The sequence below is a fragment of the Colobus angolensis genome, unplaced genomic scaffold (assembly GCF_000951035.1).
Source record: "Colobus angolensis palliatus isolate OR3802 unplaced genomic scaffold, Cang.pa_1.0 Scaffold75, whole genome shotgun sequence".
Classification (NCBI taxonomy): Eukaryota; Metazoa; Chordata; class Mammalia; order Primates; family Cercopithecidae; genus Colobus; species Colobus angolensis.
Window position 1 is genome coordinate 2265626 of NW_012121265.1, and position 14700 is coordinate 2280325.

Consider the following 14700-nt stretch of genomic DNA (forward strand, 5'->3'; position numbering starts at 1 on the left):
GGCGTGAACCCGGGAGGCGGAGCTTGCAGTGAGCTGAGATCGCGCCACTGCACTCCAGCCTGGGCGACAGCGAGACTCCGTCTCAAAAAAAAAAAAGGGGGGGGGAAATATTGGACAGGAAGTCGAGATTCCATTAGTTTAGTCCTGTATCTGCTATTAACAAGTTGTATGCTGATTTAACCTCACTCTTCCCTGGCCGCTTCATCTGACAAATGAAGAGGTTAGATTAGCTCACCATGGTGATCCCTGTCAGCCCAAGTAGCCCACGATTTTAGTTTCACTTTATAAGTGATACTTGTAAAACTTAAGTTTTTACTTGCAGATTTTGCGGCATGCAGGAGACAGGTTGCCATTACTTTTTATAAGTACAGACTTTTAATTCCTTATTGTGGTCTTAGTCCTTAGATGTTGCATTAAGTAGAAAACCTGAACAGAGTGACAGTGCATTACAACTCCTACTGAAGTGTTGCATTTGAGCTTCTGGGATTTCTCCCTTGGGGAGAAGCTTCACATTTAACCCTCTAGAACCTGCCACCATGACTACTAGAGTGAGAACCTGGGTTCTTGGCACCATCACTGATGCGGCTCCGTGGCCCTTCCCGTACAATAGGAATGAAGGTAGAATGAGGCCTAGGAGAAGGAAAAGCCTCTCATTCCAGGGGTCTTGGGCAGCTGCCGGTGGGAGCCAGGAGTGGACCTGGTGATGTCAAGCCAGAAGGAGCTACAAACCACAGGGGAAAAATTAAAAAGGAGGGATAGCTTGAAGGGGTAGACTTTTTATTTACAGATCTGGAAGATGGAGATGGAAACAGGGATTCAGAAAGAATCAAATCAGTAAACGTGCCAAAAACTAGCCTGTAGCCTCCTGTTTCTAGGAGAAGATGCCTTTGAGAAACAGCATGCTGTCATGGAAAAGGCAGAAACACGGAGACAGGAACTTCTGACTCTTGTTCTGAGTCTGCCACTGATGAGCCATGTGGCAGACTCAGAACAAGAGTTCAAGCCCCATCATCCTCATCTGTAAAAGGACAGGTCAGACTAGACAATTGCCCTGGTCCTTTTCCACCTTCCATTGGGATTCTAAGGCAGTGGTCATTATCCTTGAGAAACCAGTCACTCTCCCTCCATGCCTAGCTTCAGAAAATGCCCCCGCTGCACCTAGTTCAGTGATAACAAAGGAATTCTCAAATTATAGCCTATAAGTGACTTAATAATAGATTAATCTGCAGTCAAGAAGCTTGCTTCAGGGCAGGGAAATCATTCTTTGGACTGAGACAATTCTAGGGCAATTTCAGCCTGACAATACTAGGTTTATGAGTTTTCAGTTCAATCAACATCCATGCATTGCTGCTGTGGAGCCCAGAGAGCACTTCCTGGAAATTTTTAGCCCTGAGCTGATGAAGAAAGCTTTTACTAGGATCTGTGCACCACCCCTTCACCTGCAGACACACACGAGCATGGAAACATCCATGGTAGTTCTACAGAAGTGATGAAGGTTAGTACGGGTTGATGGAAGTTGCTCACGTAAATGAGAGAAATACTACCTCCTTTGCATGCTGAAAGCAGATTGGCTGGCTTATGTAAGAGTGGGCCCAGGCCCAAGATGGTGAAGCCATCATACTGGTGACTCGACCTGCAGACTTGGATGGGACTTTCCCTGGAACCTTAGCTGGGCTGCAGCTTTATTTCCTGGAATCCCCTCACTCATTTGTTTTCAGTTTAGAATTGCCCACAGATAAATCTGCATGAGATTTAGAAGGCAGAAGTGAAGTAGTTGTCTTAAAAAAACCTTTTTTTAACCCTCGGAAGGTCCGTGTAGGGCAGGCTCTGTTATAGCTTGTGCATGACATTCCTGATGTCCTGACTCACCTAACTGGCACGTGGCAGTGACTGGCCCACAGTTTCTCCAGCTCCCCACATCTCCTCCTCCAGCTTTTCCAAATCGTGGGACAGGGGCATGTGCAGCTCCTTGGGGAAGGCTCCTGCTTATCCTGCAGATTGTCTTGCATCATCAAGATTGGTGCTTGTGAGACATAGAGAGATAGGTACAGCTCTAGTTTGTCCTCAGTCTCTGTCACTTTACAGCCACCTTCTCTCCCAACTGTCAGAAGAGCTGACTGCAGGCCCAGTGTCAGATGCAGAGGCAGCAGATTTACATAGACTGCATGACTAGTGCCTTCCACTCCCTAAGGTCTAATTCCTCTGATCAATCCTTAGTACTGCTCATAGTTGTTCTGCTTCTCCGATTACAGGCTTTTAAATATTGTGTGGGTCAGAGAGAGTCAAAATAGGTACCACTGGAGAAACTACAGCACATTCTGATTCCCAAAGCAGAGCGGCAGATGTCTGGAGAAGTAGTTCCTTGGCCAAGGTAGATGGACAATGTCATGGTGCCATAATCAGGCAAAAATAAAGGAATCTGTCCTCACTGCCGCACAGCCTGTACCCAGGCTCCTGCTTATTTTTGTTCTTACCACCTCCAAGGAAGACAGAGTGTTTGTCACTTAGGATGATGACCGAGCCACACATAGGTAATATAACCTGATAGCCAGAGGGAGTGGTTTTTAAACATTTGGACTGATCTTACAGTACTGGTCAGAAAGTGAAAAAAAAACAGTGTGGTCTTTGGGTTTGAGGGTTTGTGCCCATTACTGGGTCATGCAGGTTACTTTCACTTAGTAATTGATCATTTGTTCTGTTGTTTTTGTCACAAGAGAGACATCCAGACCTACTGACACCCAAACCTTGATTTCTCCCCCTTAATTCTGAACCTTTCAGTTTATTAGTATTTGCCCATTCGTTTATTCCACAAATGCATCTGTGCTAGGTGCTGGGGATAGAATTGTGAGTAAAGCTAAACAGTCCCTGCCTCGTAGATGTTTACATGCTATTGAAAGAGACAGACAGGAAACAATTGTGGTAAGTCCAACAAGAGAGAGGTATTAGGTGGTAAAAAGAGTGTCTCCTGCCAGCTCTGACCTGGTGAATGGGTTAGAGAATAGTAGAAATCAGCTCCTGGTGAGGGGCTGGTAGAGCAGTGGGCAGGCACTGGCTAGCAGCTCAGCGGCACCTGGTGGAACACGAAGAGGTGGGATGGTGTGCCAGGTCATGGTTAACAACCAGTTCTCAGGGACAAAAAGGCCAGATCCTAGCATTTTCCAGAAAGACCAGAAAAGTCTGAAAGCCCCAGCCCTGCCCACTGCAGCTGCCTCCATCTTCAGGCAGCAGCTCAGCAGCCTGAACCTTTGGGTGTTTCAGAGATAACTGTTTCCATAAGGAAATCTGCACCCATTCAGCCTGAGGAGCCATAGCTTCTTGCAGCAGAAGAGATGAGAGGAGGAGTCTGTGGAAAACTGCCTCTGAAATTCCATAAGAAATTTCTCAAGAAACCTGATTCTCCTTTTAAAAACATTAATGGTAACTTAGCATTTTAGCTTCTACTCTGACTCTCTCTCTGCCCTTGGTCCTACCATCACCCTCTCCTGAAGTCTGACCAGGTCTCCTCTGTTTGGTAATAGCAGCAGCCGGCATGCCTCTCACCTTTCCATCAGTGATGAGGGGTGATTAACTCCCCTTGTCCATGCCAGCTCCTCAGGGCTACCTTGCAACCAGCCGTACCCAGGGACACGCAGGAGGGAAGGGAGTTAACTGGCTCCATCCAGCTAAGTGAGGGCGGGTGGGAGTCTGGGCAGCAGGCCGTGAGAGGTTCACAGTTTGTCCATGAGCTTTACGCTTCCTGAGAAGAGAATGCAATTAAGCAGGTAGGTGCATTTGGCTTTTTAACACTTCTGTAGTTAATCGCTCTTTCTCTGCCTTCTTTCTTCTGGCCTTGTGCTCCTAGTATCAGCTGTGTAATTCGATAGCTTCACTGTTTCTTTTAAATGGCTGGCATCTCAAAGACTACTATATGCATGTTGACTACTTAGAACATTTTGGGTTTTATGTTGATCTGAATCCAGAATATCAGAGACAACTATTTTCTCTCTGCTTTTTACTTTTTTTGTCTAACTCTTCATCTCATAGGCCTCCCAGTAGCATTGGATGCAGGAAAAAATACATTGACGGTGAAAAACAAGTCGAACCAGTTGTAGTTTTAGATCCTGTTTCTACACATGAACCCCAAACCAAAGACCAGATTGCTGAAAAAGATCCAACTCAACACAAGGAGGATGAAGGCAAAGTCCAACCAGAAAACAAAGAAGACAGCATTGAAAACGTGAAAGAGACAGACAGCTCCAACTGCTGATCCGGAAACCAGAAGCCTGACATGTTTGGAAGTCCTTTTCAATAAGCACGTGATGAGTGTTGGTATATTGGCAAGGGCTGTAGACATTCTGCTCTGGTCACTGTATTCAGAATACAGGTTTTTTTCTGGTGTTACTTTTGTAGGTAGCAACTATAAACATAAGTAAGCTGTTTAGCAAAACACACATTCCTATTAGGTTTTGGTTATTTGATCTTTATAAGGATGATTTTTTTTTTCCTAGTTACTGTATTAAGTATGACTTCTTTTAGAAGGTTACAAAAAAAATGCAGATGTTGATACCTTTTTAGGAAATGTGCATACCACTCCTCAAATGGAATGCTGAAAGTTTGAGGTGCTTGTAAATAATTGGATAAACAAAACTGATCAACTTAATGTGATTTTTAAAGCCCCCAAAGAAGCTTCTGGTTTGGATCTGATCCTCTTGATGGAGAAACTGCAGCAGCGTGGAAATTGTTGGGTACTGTGGCATACAAGTTATTTTCTACGGTAGACTGAGATAAACTTAAAACTCAGGAGCTGGCATCAAACTCGTAGTCCCATAGTCAGTCTTAATTACATACATTGTTAACTATTGGATGAAAAAATACATGCTATTGATTGTGTCCAAAGCCTCCCAAGGACCTCCGTGGGGATGCTCTGGTAGCCTGAATACAGACTGAGGTGAAAGTCCGAACCTTAAATTTTACAGTAATATGTTGGTAAACCATGTGCTCTGTGCTATGAGTTAATTATGTTTTCCCATATACTAATGTGGCACAAGTACCATATTTTATCAGAGTTCTTATGTACAGTACAGTGAAGATAAGTGACAAGCACACATTTTTCTTGCTTCACTGCTGTTCTATATTACACAGGTTTGTTGTTGTTTTTTTAAAAAAGAAATTAAGCAGTAGTTAGTCTCTAAAAATACAATGTTTCAGGCTACCACAGTGAATAAATAGAAATGTAATCAGGGATTAAAAAAAAAAAAACTTATGCAGCTTTTCAAAGTTGATTGTTTCAAAATTGGTGTTTATTTAAAATAAGTGGTAATGTACTTGAATGCACTTTTTATGACAATGATTCAGTAATGGTAATTTTACTATTAAAGGAAGTGAAAGGTTTAGTTTTGTTAGCATGGCTCAGCATGTAGCTGTCAGGTGTTTTTCACCTAAGCGCAAAAGAAAATGATAGTAATAATTGCAGTAGTTGTATTGTATTGTATTTTTGCACGTGTGGTAAGCATAGGCTTGAAGAGGTGGGTAGGCAGGTACATGTACTTCCTAAATTTGGAGATAATTATCTTTCTGTAAGTTCGTTATGCTTGACTGTTTCCATGTTCTCCCAATGATAATTTTACAGTTACTTATCACTTTACTAATGGGGAATTAAAATGTAATGTTTTTCAACTGTATCTTTCCTTAACTGGATAATACTGCTATATGATATGCTAACTACAGACTGCATTAATTCATGAAACAAATTCTGTTATGTCCTGTAATTTGAACTCTCTTCACCACAACTTATTAAAAAGGCACCAATAGTTTTTCCCATTGAGGGTCAGTTGTGGTTATTATTAACGTTTCTGCTTTAGTTCCCCAAGCTTGACATTCTTTAATAGAAAATTGTATATGATTTGACAAGTTTAGTAATTTTTAATAGTCCCTAAGATTGTTTATTGAGTTTTCTTTCATGTTTCTTTGTGCTGTCTTCTTGCATCTGTGATCCGTCTGCCAGATGCAACTCACACACATTTAGGAATATAAAAATATATATACTGTCTTTCCATATTTCATCACACCATCAACAGAATAATATGGTTATCAAAACACCCTCCTTTCTAGAGTTAGAAGTTGCCCTTTGGGTGAAATGTGTTAGCTGGACTAGGGAACAATTAGTAACAGGTATTTTGAAAGTGTTCATGCCTTCTTTAAGCTGCTTACTTTCTCTCACTGTGATTACAAAGCATTTTAAATTAATTTGACATAAAGGTATTTGATGTAAGATATCCACTCACCTTTTTCTGCCTACAGTTTTTCCCTTTTCACTTTGGTTTTGAGGGGGTTTTGCCCCTGGCTGGGGTGACATTATCAACCAAAGCAAGGGATCCCAAATAGGAAGACAGAGGAGAACTATGCTTGTATCTGCAAGGTATGTTCATAGCTATTGTACACACAAAACTTACATACATCCTGCTTACACGATTTTAAGTCGGAAGAGACTGCATCTTTATGTGTTTGATTTTTCTAAAAGGTTATTTATGCTTCCTTCTGTTTGGGAAAGATAAATTAAGTCTTGTGTGCTATAGAGGATTTTTTTTTTTTTTTTAATCTAATGTTGATGCATTTTATAGCCCGAGTGAGGCAAAGAGGTAGAGGTACTTTGTGCCATTGCTATTAAAGAAAAAGAAAATGTCTCTTTTTTTCTGGAAGAATAAGATTTTAATTAAAGCACTTGCACCCTTTTGTATCTGAGCTGGTCTCAAACACAGTCCTCACCCACAGGAGTTTCAGCAGCTGAACAGTCCCATGGAAGTTCTGACTGGCAGGCATCAACAGGGCTATTAGCACCCAGCCTCGTTTGCCCCGAGTAAGGAGGATGGACGCTTTGGCTCTAACTACTCACCAATAATTGCTCCTTCCTTACCTTCTTTGTTAATGGTAAACTGCTGGAAATGGAGCAGTACAGGTAACAATTATTGTTAATTGTCTTTCCAGACCAGTTTTTGGTTGTGTGTTCAGTAAATGATAGTCTGTATCACAGCCTTAAAGTCTGGATTATTTTTCTAAATGCATACTCTACATGTTTAGTTACATTCGTTGTGGCGTTGTGGAACAACGTTAGCTTATATACCAAGAAGTTGTTGAGAATGGATAACCGTCTGTCATTATCACCGATCTCCGAAGACTCATCAAGCAGTCCCTGCATAAGGATTGGAGTGGTTTGAAGTTTCTCTTCCAAGCACTGACATTTCCCCATCCCACAGTCATTTTTAATTTGGGATATGACTGTTTCTTTCATTTCTTTCACAGATAATATTATATATACGATTATATAAATATATTTCATATTATATGTTATATAACACAGAGACAGAAAGCATAAATAGAAAGAGTGCCTAGCACCCTAAGAAATTTAAATTAAAAGGCTAATTATCCATTGGTGAGCGCAGTCTCGAGGATAGGTGAGTAAACTGCTCTGTGTTGAAGTTACACTGCTGACCTGGTTATGTTAATAAATCACCTCTGGTTAATTTCATTTAGTTATTTTGTTATTCGTTGTACATTTTTGCTCTGGTTTTAGTAATTTAATTATAATTTATATCACTGTTCCAGGGCATATTCTCATGGTGTGTGTGTGTGTGTGTGTGTGTGTATGTGTGTGTGTATTTTTCAAAGGGTATGTGAACACCCAGTCATGTTTGTTCTGCTTTTAAAATGAATTTTCCTTCCAGTTTCTCCTACCCGTTGTTTGTTGCTAAGCATCAGGAGAGGCAGTAGCAGCCACAAACCGTGACACAGTTCTTCTAACTTAGAGTGACACCAACCAAGTCTCCTGCCCCTTGCTCTGAGAGAGTCTACAACTGAGCCAGTTTCAAATCATAGCTTTGAGAATAAGGAGTTGGCTTCGTTATGAGGAAATTAAGGTCCCTTGTTAGTACTCTTTAAAAGGAGAGATCTTCAGTGTGCTTAGTAAAAATTATAGAATTTATCAGAAGTCTAAACTTAGCCAGCTCCCCTACAGGTCAGTACATAGCAATTTATATAATTTTTAGGAGAAGTAAATGGTAACCCTTTTAACAAGAGACCCTAAATCATATAAAGTGGTTGGATATTATTCTATCTATATGGTTGTGTCTGACTATGTTTATTTCTGCTACTCCTCTGCTATAATCCCAACCCTGGCTTACAAAAGAGGCACTTCAGGGAACGGATATGTCACATCATTTTTTTTTTTATCACTTGCGGATTGCTTTTTAAATGCTGTAGTATAAATAACTGGGCATTTAATAACCTTGAGAATATTTATTCATTTACTGATGTGCTTATTCATTTATACTCATTCTTACTCCAAAAAGGATCTAAGAAGACTCACAAAGATAAAAATAATACAAGAAAAACTAAAATTTAAAAAGAAGAGGGAATTAGGGAAAAGGGAATTAAGGGTAGGAAAGTGAGATGAAACTGTTTGGCTGTTACAAAAAATAGTGACGCTCTCGCACTTCTGCGTGAGGTTGGCTACAAAAATGTGTCGGTGCTTTTCAGGACAGACATGTAGAGTAAACACAGAAGATGGACATCTGTTCCCAGCACAGAGAGCTTCTAGGGTCATTAGGTTTTTGTTCTCAGAGATGTTCTGATTGGTAAAGGATGGGGTGTTTGATTGAGTGTGGACTTGACAACAAAAATATTGGCCTCTTTTACTGGAGCGTGCCCCTCAAAAACGGACAGGCGAGCTAAAAGACAAAATCTGCATGGAAGTGTGGTGGCTGCAAAACAAAGTTCACAGATAGAATTTCAAGCAAGAACACCATGTATGTAATTTACCAAACAGTGGAATTAGAAGAATAAAAACCACAGGAGTTGGTGAAGTTGAAGAGGAAACTCAATGTGGAGACACGGTGCCATACATCAGACCTCCTGGTCTACTAATACTGACGGTGTGGCTGGAACCTGGGGTGTGTACAGCCCTATCCAGAGGATGCTCCTGTTTCGGCTGATTCCTCTACACCTTGTGTGGGGAAGGTGGGTGCCAGCGGCTCTCTAGCCGCAGCAGCCTCAAGTGCCTCTGCAGCCTTTTCAGCTTCCTCATTAAAGTAAAAAAAAGTGCGTTCTTCATTGAAACCTATTAAAAAAAAAGTAACAATAAAGTTTACGGTCTAATCCAATGGTGCCAGCTTTTATATATTACATGAGTTGAAGGAGATCATCTTCAGTACTAGTCCAAAGGTGTCACATCACCATCGGAAAGGATACCAGAGCCATTTACAACTGGGCCTGTATTTGGTTATATGTTAATTGTGCCATACAGATGTTCTGTTCAATTTTATTTACACTCACATTCATTCTGGAACATTTGATGATGCATCATGGACTTTGGGCAGAGGCTTAGCAGAAAGGGTTAGAGGAAGATGATGAACTGGGGGAAAGGCCAGTATTATGCATGATATAAGCCACTGCCAGCTGACTGCTCCCAGGGAAATGATGGCAGGCGAGGACCATTCCAGTCAGGTCTTTCCATGTAAGTATTGACAACATTGTAATGGCTGAGCTTTTGCCAAGATTTCCTACTTGAAAGTGGGAGTGGGGAGATTTATTTTTCCAGTTTTGGGTCCCTTTAATAATGATTCACCAAAGCCGGTGTCAGAAAAATTCTCCTCGATCTGTCAATCCATTGTGGAATGTTGAGGGGGCTGCACTGTCACCAGAGAGGGGTGGAGCCTGTGGTCACCAGAGTCCTTTTTGGTGCCCTGCAGCAGCTGTTTCCCTCGCGGTAATGTCTGGCTGGAACTGGGATCAGTCATTCAGGGAAGCTAAGGCCTCCACAAGTCAGGATGCCAGGAAAAATAATCAGGTATGTGGAACAGTCTAATTTTACCTATTTGAAAAAAACTAGCCCTTCTACTACACACTCAACACAGACTAACTTTTGACTGCCCTTATGTGACTCAGAAATAGTCTCCCAATTATTTCTTTATTTTCTGAATCCTAGGATGCATTTCAAGACCGCTACACATGTTACACTTGTGATGTCTATAACCACAGTTTCTGTTGGTCTCTTTAAATGCCACTGCGTGCTATGTGCCTCCTTTTGGCCATCACAGTCAGTAATATAAGAACATAAAAATGCGTATTTGGTGTGTTTCTCTCCAGTTACCCAGTATGCAGATTTACAAAGGTCTGATTTCATTAAACGACTGATTTATTTCTCTTGAGACCTTAACCTTTCCAAGGTATGTTAAAATTAACACACTGCCTACTTGTTTTTAAGTAAAACGATTTGTTTCCAAGAACCCCCAGGAAAGCGTCTGCCTTTTAACTTTCATGGGCTATGCAGGGAAACCTTAAGTATAATTTGGACCATAACAAAAGGTAGGCTTGGAAATTCCGATCAATTAATTCTATTGAAGAGCATCGTGCAGCCTATTCATCAAGAAAAAGGGCGAGAGTTTTAAACATTCAGGTAAACAGATGATCCATTAAGACAACAATATACATTGTGGCAAGTGCCATCCTAGTTTTGTCAGCACTTATGTATGGTCTTTGGATTCCCCTGCCCTCCTGCAGAGGGACTTCTATTCCCCCTCTTCCAATCTTTGTTCTCTTATTCATGGCTAAGTGAAAACAAAGCAAGAAAGCAGCGCATACCCAGTGTTCCATTCTGGACAAGTTCTTCCTCTATAGTGAGAAGGCGGTTGTATTTAGTCACTCGTTCACCACGGGAAAGACCCCCCAACTTGATAAACCGGACACCAAGCCCAACAGCCTGAAAGAGGGGGGCGGGAGCTCATTTTAGATGGAGGAGCCATGTCTTGCTAAACGACAAACAATTCTTTAAGGAGAAAGGAAACTGTCACGGCGTGTTGTTTTGGTTTTTCCCTTATTAGTTTTTTATCTTTACATAAGCACAGTGGCCTACAAGCTGAGAGTGCTGAAAGGCAAACAGATGATGTGACTGACTATCCATCAGGCACTTTACTAGTCACGTAGGCATGCTGATTTTATCTAAGAACATTCTGGCCTTTCTCACTTCATTTTGGGAGGAAAGATTGCAAGGTGCACACCCCAGTCATTTAAGTGTGCTCATCATTTTCCCTGGACTTCAATTTTTCTTCTTTTTAAAAGTTCAAAGATTAGCTCTTTGCAAAAGGTAGCTGTCTAGGAGGAAGCAAGTCTATTTCATAAAAGGTTACATGACTTTCTCCACCAAAGACTGCATTTCTCTGAAATACCAATTCGTGATAAAAGCAGTGTTTGGCAGTTGACCAGCATTCAGCACTTACCAAATCGACAAGGCTGTCATCAGATGATTCTCCTTCTGTACTTCCAAAGACTGGGATGTGCTTCTTACCTGGAAGAGGAATTTCTTTCAGTTTTATACGGTGTAGAAAGTTAGCATACATGTGGGCCTCTGGGATCAAAATTAAACACTTCTCAGATTTAAAACTCTCCTGTAAAGAGTCAATTATTTGCCCACCTAGGATTTTAACATTTGCATTTTTATTGCCCTGCTTTTATTTGTTTACTCCCAACTTTCAGTAGTTTAGATGCTGGAAATACTAAATGAATACCGTGTTTCATTAAAATTAAGATACGTGATGGCTGGGCGCGGTGGTTCACGCCTGTAATCCCAGCACTTTGGGAGGCCAAGGTGGGCGGATCATGAGGTCAGGAGATCAAGACCATTCTGGCTAACACGGTGAAACCCTGTCTCTACTAAAAAGACAAAAAATTAGCCAGGCGTGGTGGCCTGCGCCTGTAGTCCCAGCTACTTAGGCTGAGGCAGGAGAATGGCGTGAACCCGAGAGGCAGAGCTTGCAGTGAGCCAAGACTGCACCACTGCACTCCAGCTCTGGGCAACAGAGAGAGACTGTCTCAAAAAAAAAAAAAAAATTAAGATACATGATTTGTAAGATGTACTATTATTTTTTACCACTAAAAGGGGGTAGGGGGATGCTCAAATTAGATGGACACATTTCTGAGACCACAGCTATAAGACACGATTCAATTTTTTAAATGTTCAATGTAGAAAAATGTGCATCTTTGAGTCTGAAATATGGTAAAAGTAACGTGGAGTTGTTGTGCCTACATAATGGCTTTCTCCTGTCATTGTGTAGAATTTTATTCAAAGGACTGCCATTCTGAATGTTGACTAGAAGAGTAGTGTTGGTAGTAATCAATCACTTGAGGGTCTCAAAACCCTTTGAAATGTGCCAGTCTGTGAAGAGTGCCAGCCAGAGCTCTTCCTGCAGCGACAGTGTTTGCATTGCCTCCTATCTATCATCTACCACCCACAGGCCAGCCCTGCATGAGCATCTTCTTCCATCCTCTGGCACCAACCCAGACCCCTGGCTGCCAGTCTGGCTCTGAGTTCTGCTCCAGCTCTGAGACCAGCTTTCTGTCTAGTTCCTGCGACCCACTCATGGTATTTGTTTCGTGCCCTCTGCATAAGTGTACAAGACGCCCATGAACTCAGTTTGTAGTTTAGTGGGAGACCCCAGTCATTATAGTTGTACAAGTCATTGTAGTCAGCATTACAAAGAGGATGTACAGGATGCTAGGAGGAAGACTCAGAACAGAACCAGTTAGAGATAGGGGTAGGCAAGAGTGGCTGAAGACATTTCATTTTAGCCAAGACCTGAAGGATGCAGAGTCAAGTATGTCAGAGGAAAGCATTCTGGTCCAAAGGAACAGCATGTTTAAACACTGACGTGGTCAAGAGTTGTGGGCAAGTGAGATGACTATAGTGTCATGGGAAACTTACCTAATCTCTCCAAGTCTTGTTTTCTTATCAATAAAGTGGAAATGACAGTGTCTACTTCACAGGGATGCTGTAAGGATTATGTCCAGTTCGCAAATGCCTGATCCATTGGTCTTAAATAAAGCTGCTCTCCTCTGGCATCCCAGATGCACCAACACTAGAGCCCTGCTTTTCACCTGTCGTCCCCTGATCCCCATTGCTGGGATCCTGTCCTTGAATCCCAACTTGATGACTCAGGTTCTGCTTCCCGAGGCTTCCCTGATGCCCCACTGCCTTGCCAAGCTTCCTTGTGCTGCGTGTTAGTAGTGAACCTACCCTTGCCTCCGGTCTCTGTACTGACGGAAAACTGCTTCTAATCTGATCTTGTTGCCTGTTTTCGAAACTGTTCAAGTAGACCATTCCCTGCAGTGGGTGATCTGATTCCAAATTCTGATCCCTCCTAGACTTCCCCAAGTAATGCAAATTAAAATGGCCGACTGGTGTCTGGTTATATTATAAGTAGCTAAGTTTATTTTCAATTAAGTAATTCCTACATCCTTACTATATACTTGGGGCCTTTTCAATTAAGTAATTCCTACATCCTTACTATGTACTTGAGCCATGCCTATGTGGAAGAAAGAGCTATGGTCCCTGTTAAGATGTTGACTCCTTATCTAGAATCTAGAGCATAAAGTGGTAGTAAATGATAGGAGGAAATTTACAATACTGCGGTAACATGATGCAGGCTACACATGTTCTGCCCCTGTTGTTCCTTGGCTGTGCTTGGTGCCTTGGCTTTGTTAATGGTGAGCTATTTTTCTTAGCTTAAACACTGCATTGTAGCCGGAAGCCTGGCTAGTGCAGATGGTACCCAGGTGTTCCACAGTGCATGATTCAGGATTTGAGATCTGTTCTTTAGCAGTAAGAGTTGGGGTACCTCTATGGGTTTCTGTAAATTTATTTATTTATTTTATTATTATTATTTTTTTGAGACAGAGTCTCTCTCTGTCGCCCAGGCTGGAGTGCAGTGGCATGATCTCGGCTCACTGCAAGCTCGGCCTCCCGGGTTCACGCCATTCTCCTGCCTCAGCCTCCCGAGTAGCTGGGACTACAGGCACCTGCCACCACGCCCGGCTAATTTTTTGTATTTTTAGTAGAGACAGGGTTTCACCGTGTTAGCCAGAATGGTCTCGATCTCCTGACCCCGTGATCTGCTGGCCTCAGCCTCCCCAAAGTGCTGGGATTACAGGCATGAGCCATCGCATCCGGCCAGGTTTCTGTACATTTAAAGATTTTCTGTAGCCCAAGCTCAGAGCCTAAAGCAAATTGATAAATGTGCTGAAGGCTATGCCCTTTCATAAGAAATCAGCCATTAGTCCTCCTGTTACAGGCAGAAAGGCTGTCCCCACTGTCAAGCTGACAGGGCAGTGGCCTTGGTCGTACCTCTGGTAGCCCTCAGTAAAGGGGATGAGCTTGGACTTGGGCTGTTAGTGGAACATTGTGAAGTGAGTCGGTAAGCTGCATTTTGTGTTCCAGCACTAAATCTCTCACAAATGGTTGGACTTTCTTTTCTTCCAAGATTTCTTCCATGCTTTTTAGTAACTTTGATATGCTGTGTATTTTTGGTTTCTTATATAACCAAGTCATTACGAGTCTTTCAGATGTATACTTTTACTCACTGTCAATCAGATTGGTTATTTCCACCAAGTCAGACATTGTAGTTTGGTTTGTGTGTTTTATGATCAGCCCACTGGATTTGGGGATGCTGATGTTTCCTTGCTCTAGAAGTTTAGAAATGCTTTTGGATGCAGTTCCTGCAATTATGTAACACCTGGAACCAAGTGCGTGATAGATGCTGTCCCACTGTTCAGAGTCCTGGGTAAATATTTAAGAATCTATCATTATAATGCATTGAACATAATTACAAAACAACAGGAATAATAGAGCACGTACTCAAACTCACACATTTTCCCTGAGATGCACAAAACAATTTT

The 14700-nt window shown here is 41.9% G+C and overlaps 2 protein-coding genes across 5 annotated transcripts in view; one reads left to right on the forward strand and one right to left on the reverse strand.

Moving 5' to 3' along the window:
* The window catches only part of KIAA1598 (KIAA1598 ortholog), a 121759-nt gene extending 115958 nt beyond the window's left edge, over nucleotides 1–5801 (forward strand). For all 4 annotated transcript variants that reach the window (XM_011927812.1, XM_011927816.1, XM_011927814.1 and 1 more), the window contains one exon: nucleotides 4024–5801. In XM_011927812.1, coding sequence (XP_011783202.1) covers nucleotides 4024–4246 — 223 coding nt within the window. In that variant the 3' untranslated portion in view covers nucleotides 4247–5801. The remainder of the gene's footprint in view (nucleotides 1–4023) is intronic.
* Nucleotides 5802–8180: 2379 nt separating this feature from the next.
* The window catches only part of ENO4 (enolase family member 4), a 32921-nt gene continuing 26401 nt past the window's right edge, over nucleotides 8181–14700 (reverse strand). The window contains exons 11-14 of the mRNA XM_011927811.1: nucleotides 14386–14581; nucleotides 11250–11317; nucleotides 10615–10732; nucleotides 8181–9091 (exon numbers count right to left, since the gene is read on the reverse strand). Of these exons, the coding sequence (XP_011783201.1) occupies nucleotides 8937–9091; nucleotides 10615–10732; nucleotides 11250–11317; nucleotides 14386–14581 (537 nt within the window). The 3' untranslated portion in view covers nucleotides 8181–8936. The remainder of the gene's footprint in view (nucleotides 9092–10614; nucleotides 10733–11249; nucleotides 11318–14385; nucleotides 14582–14700) is intronic.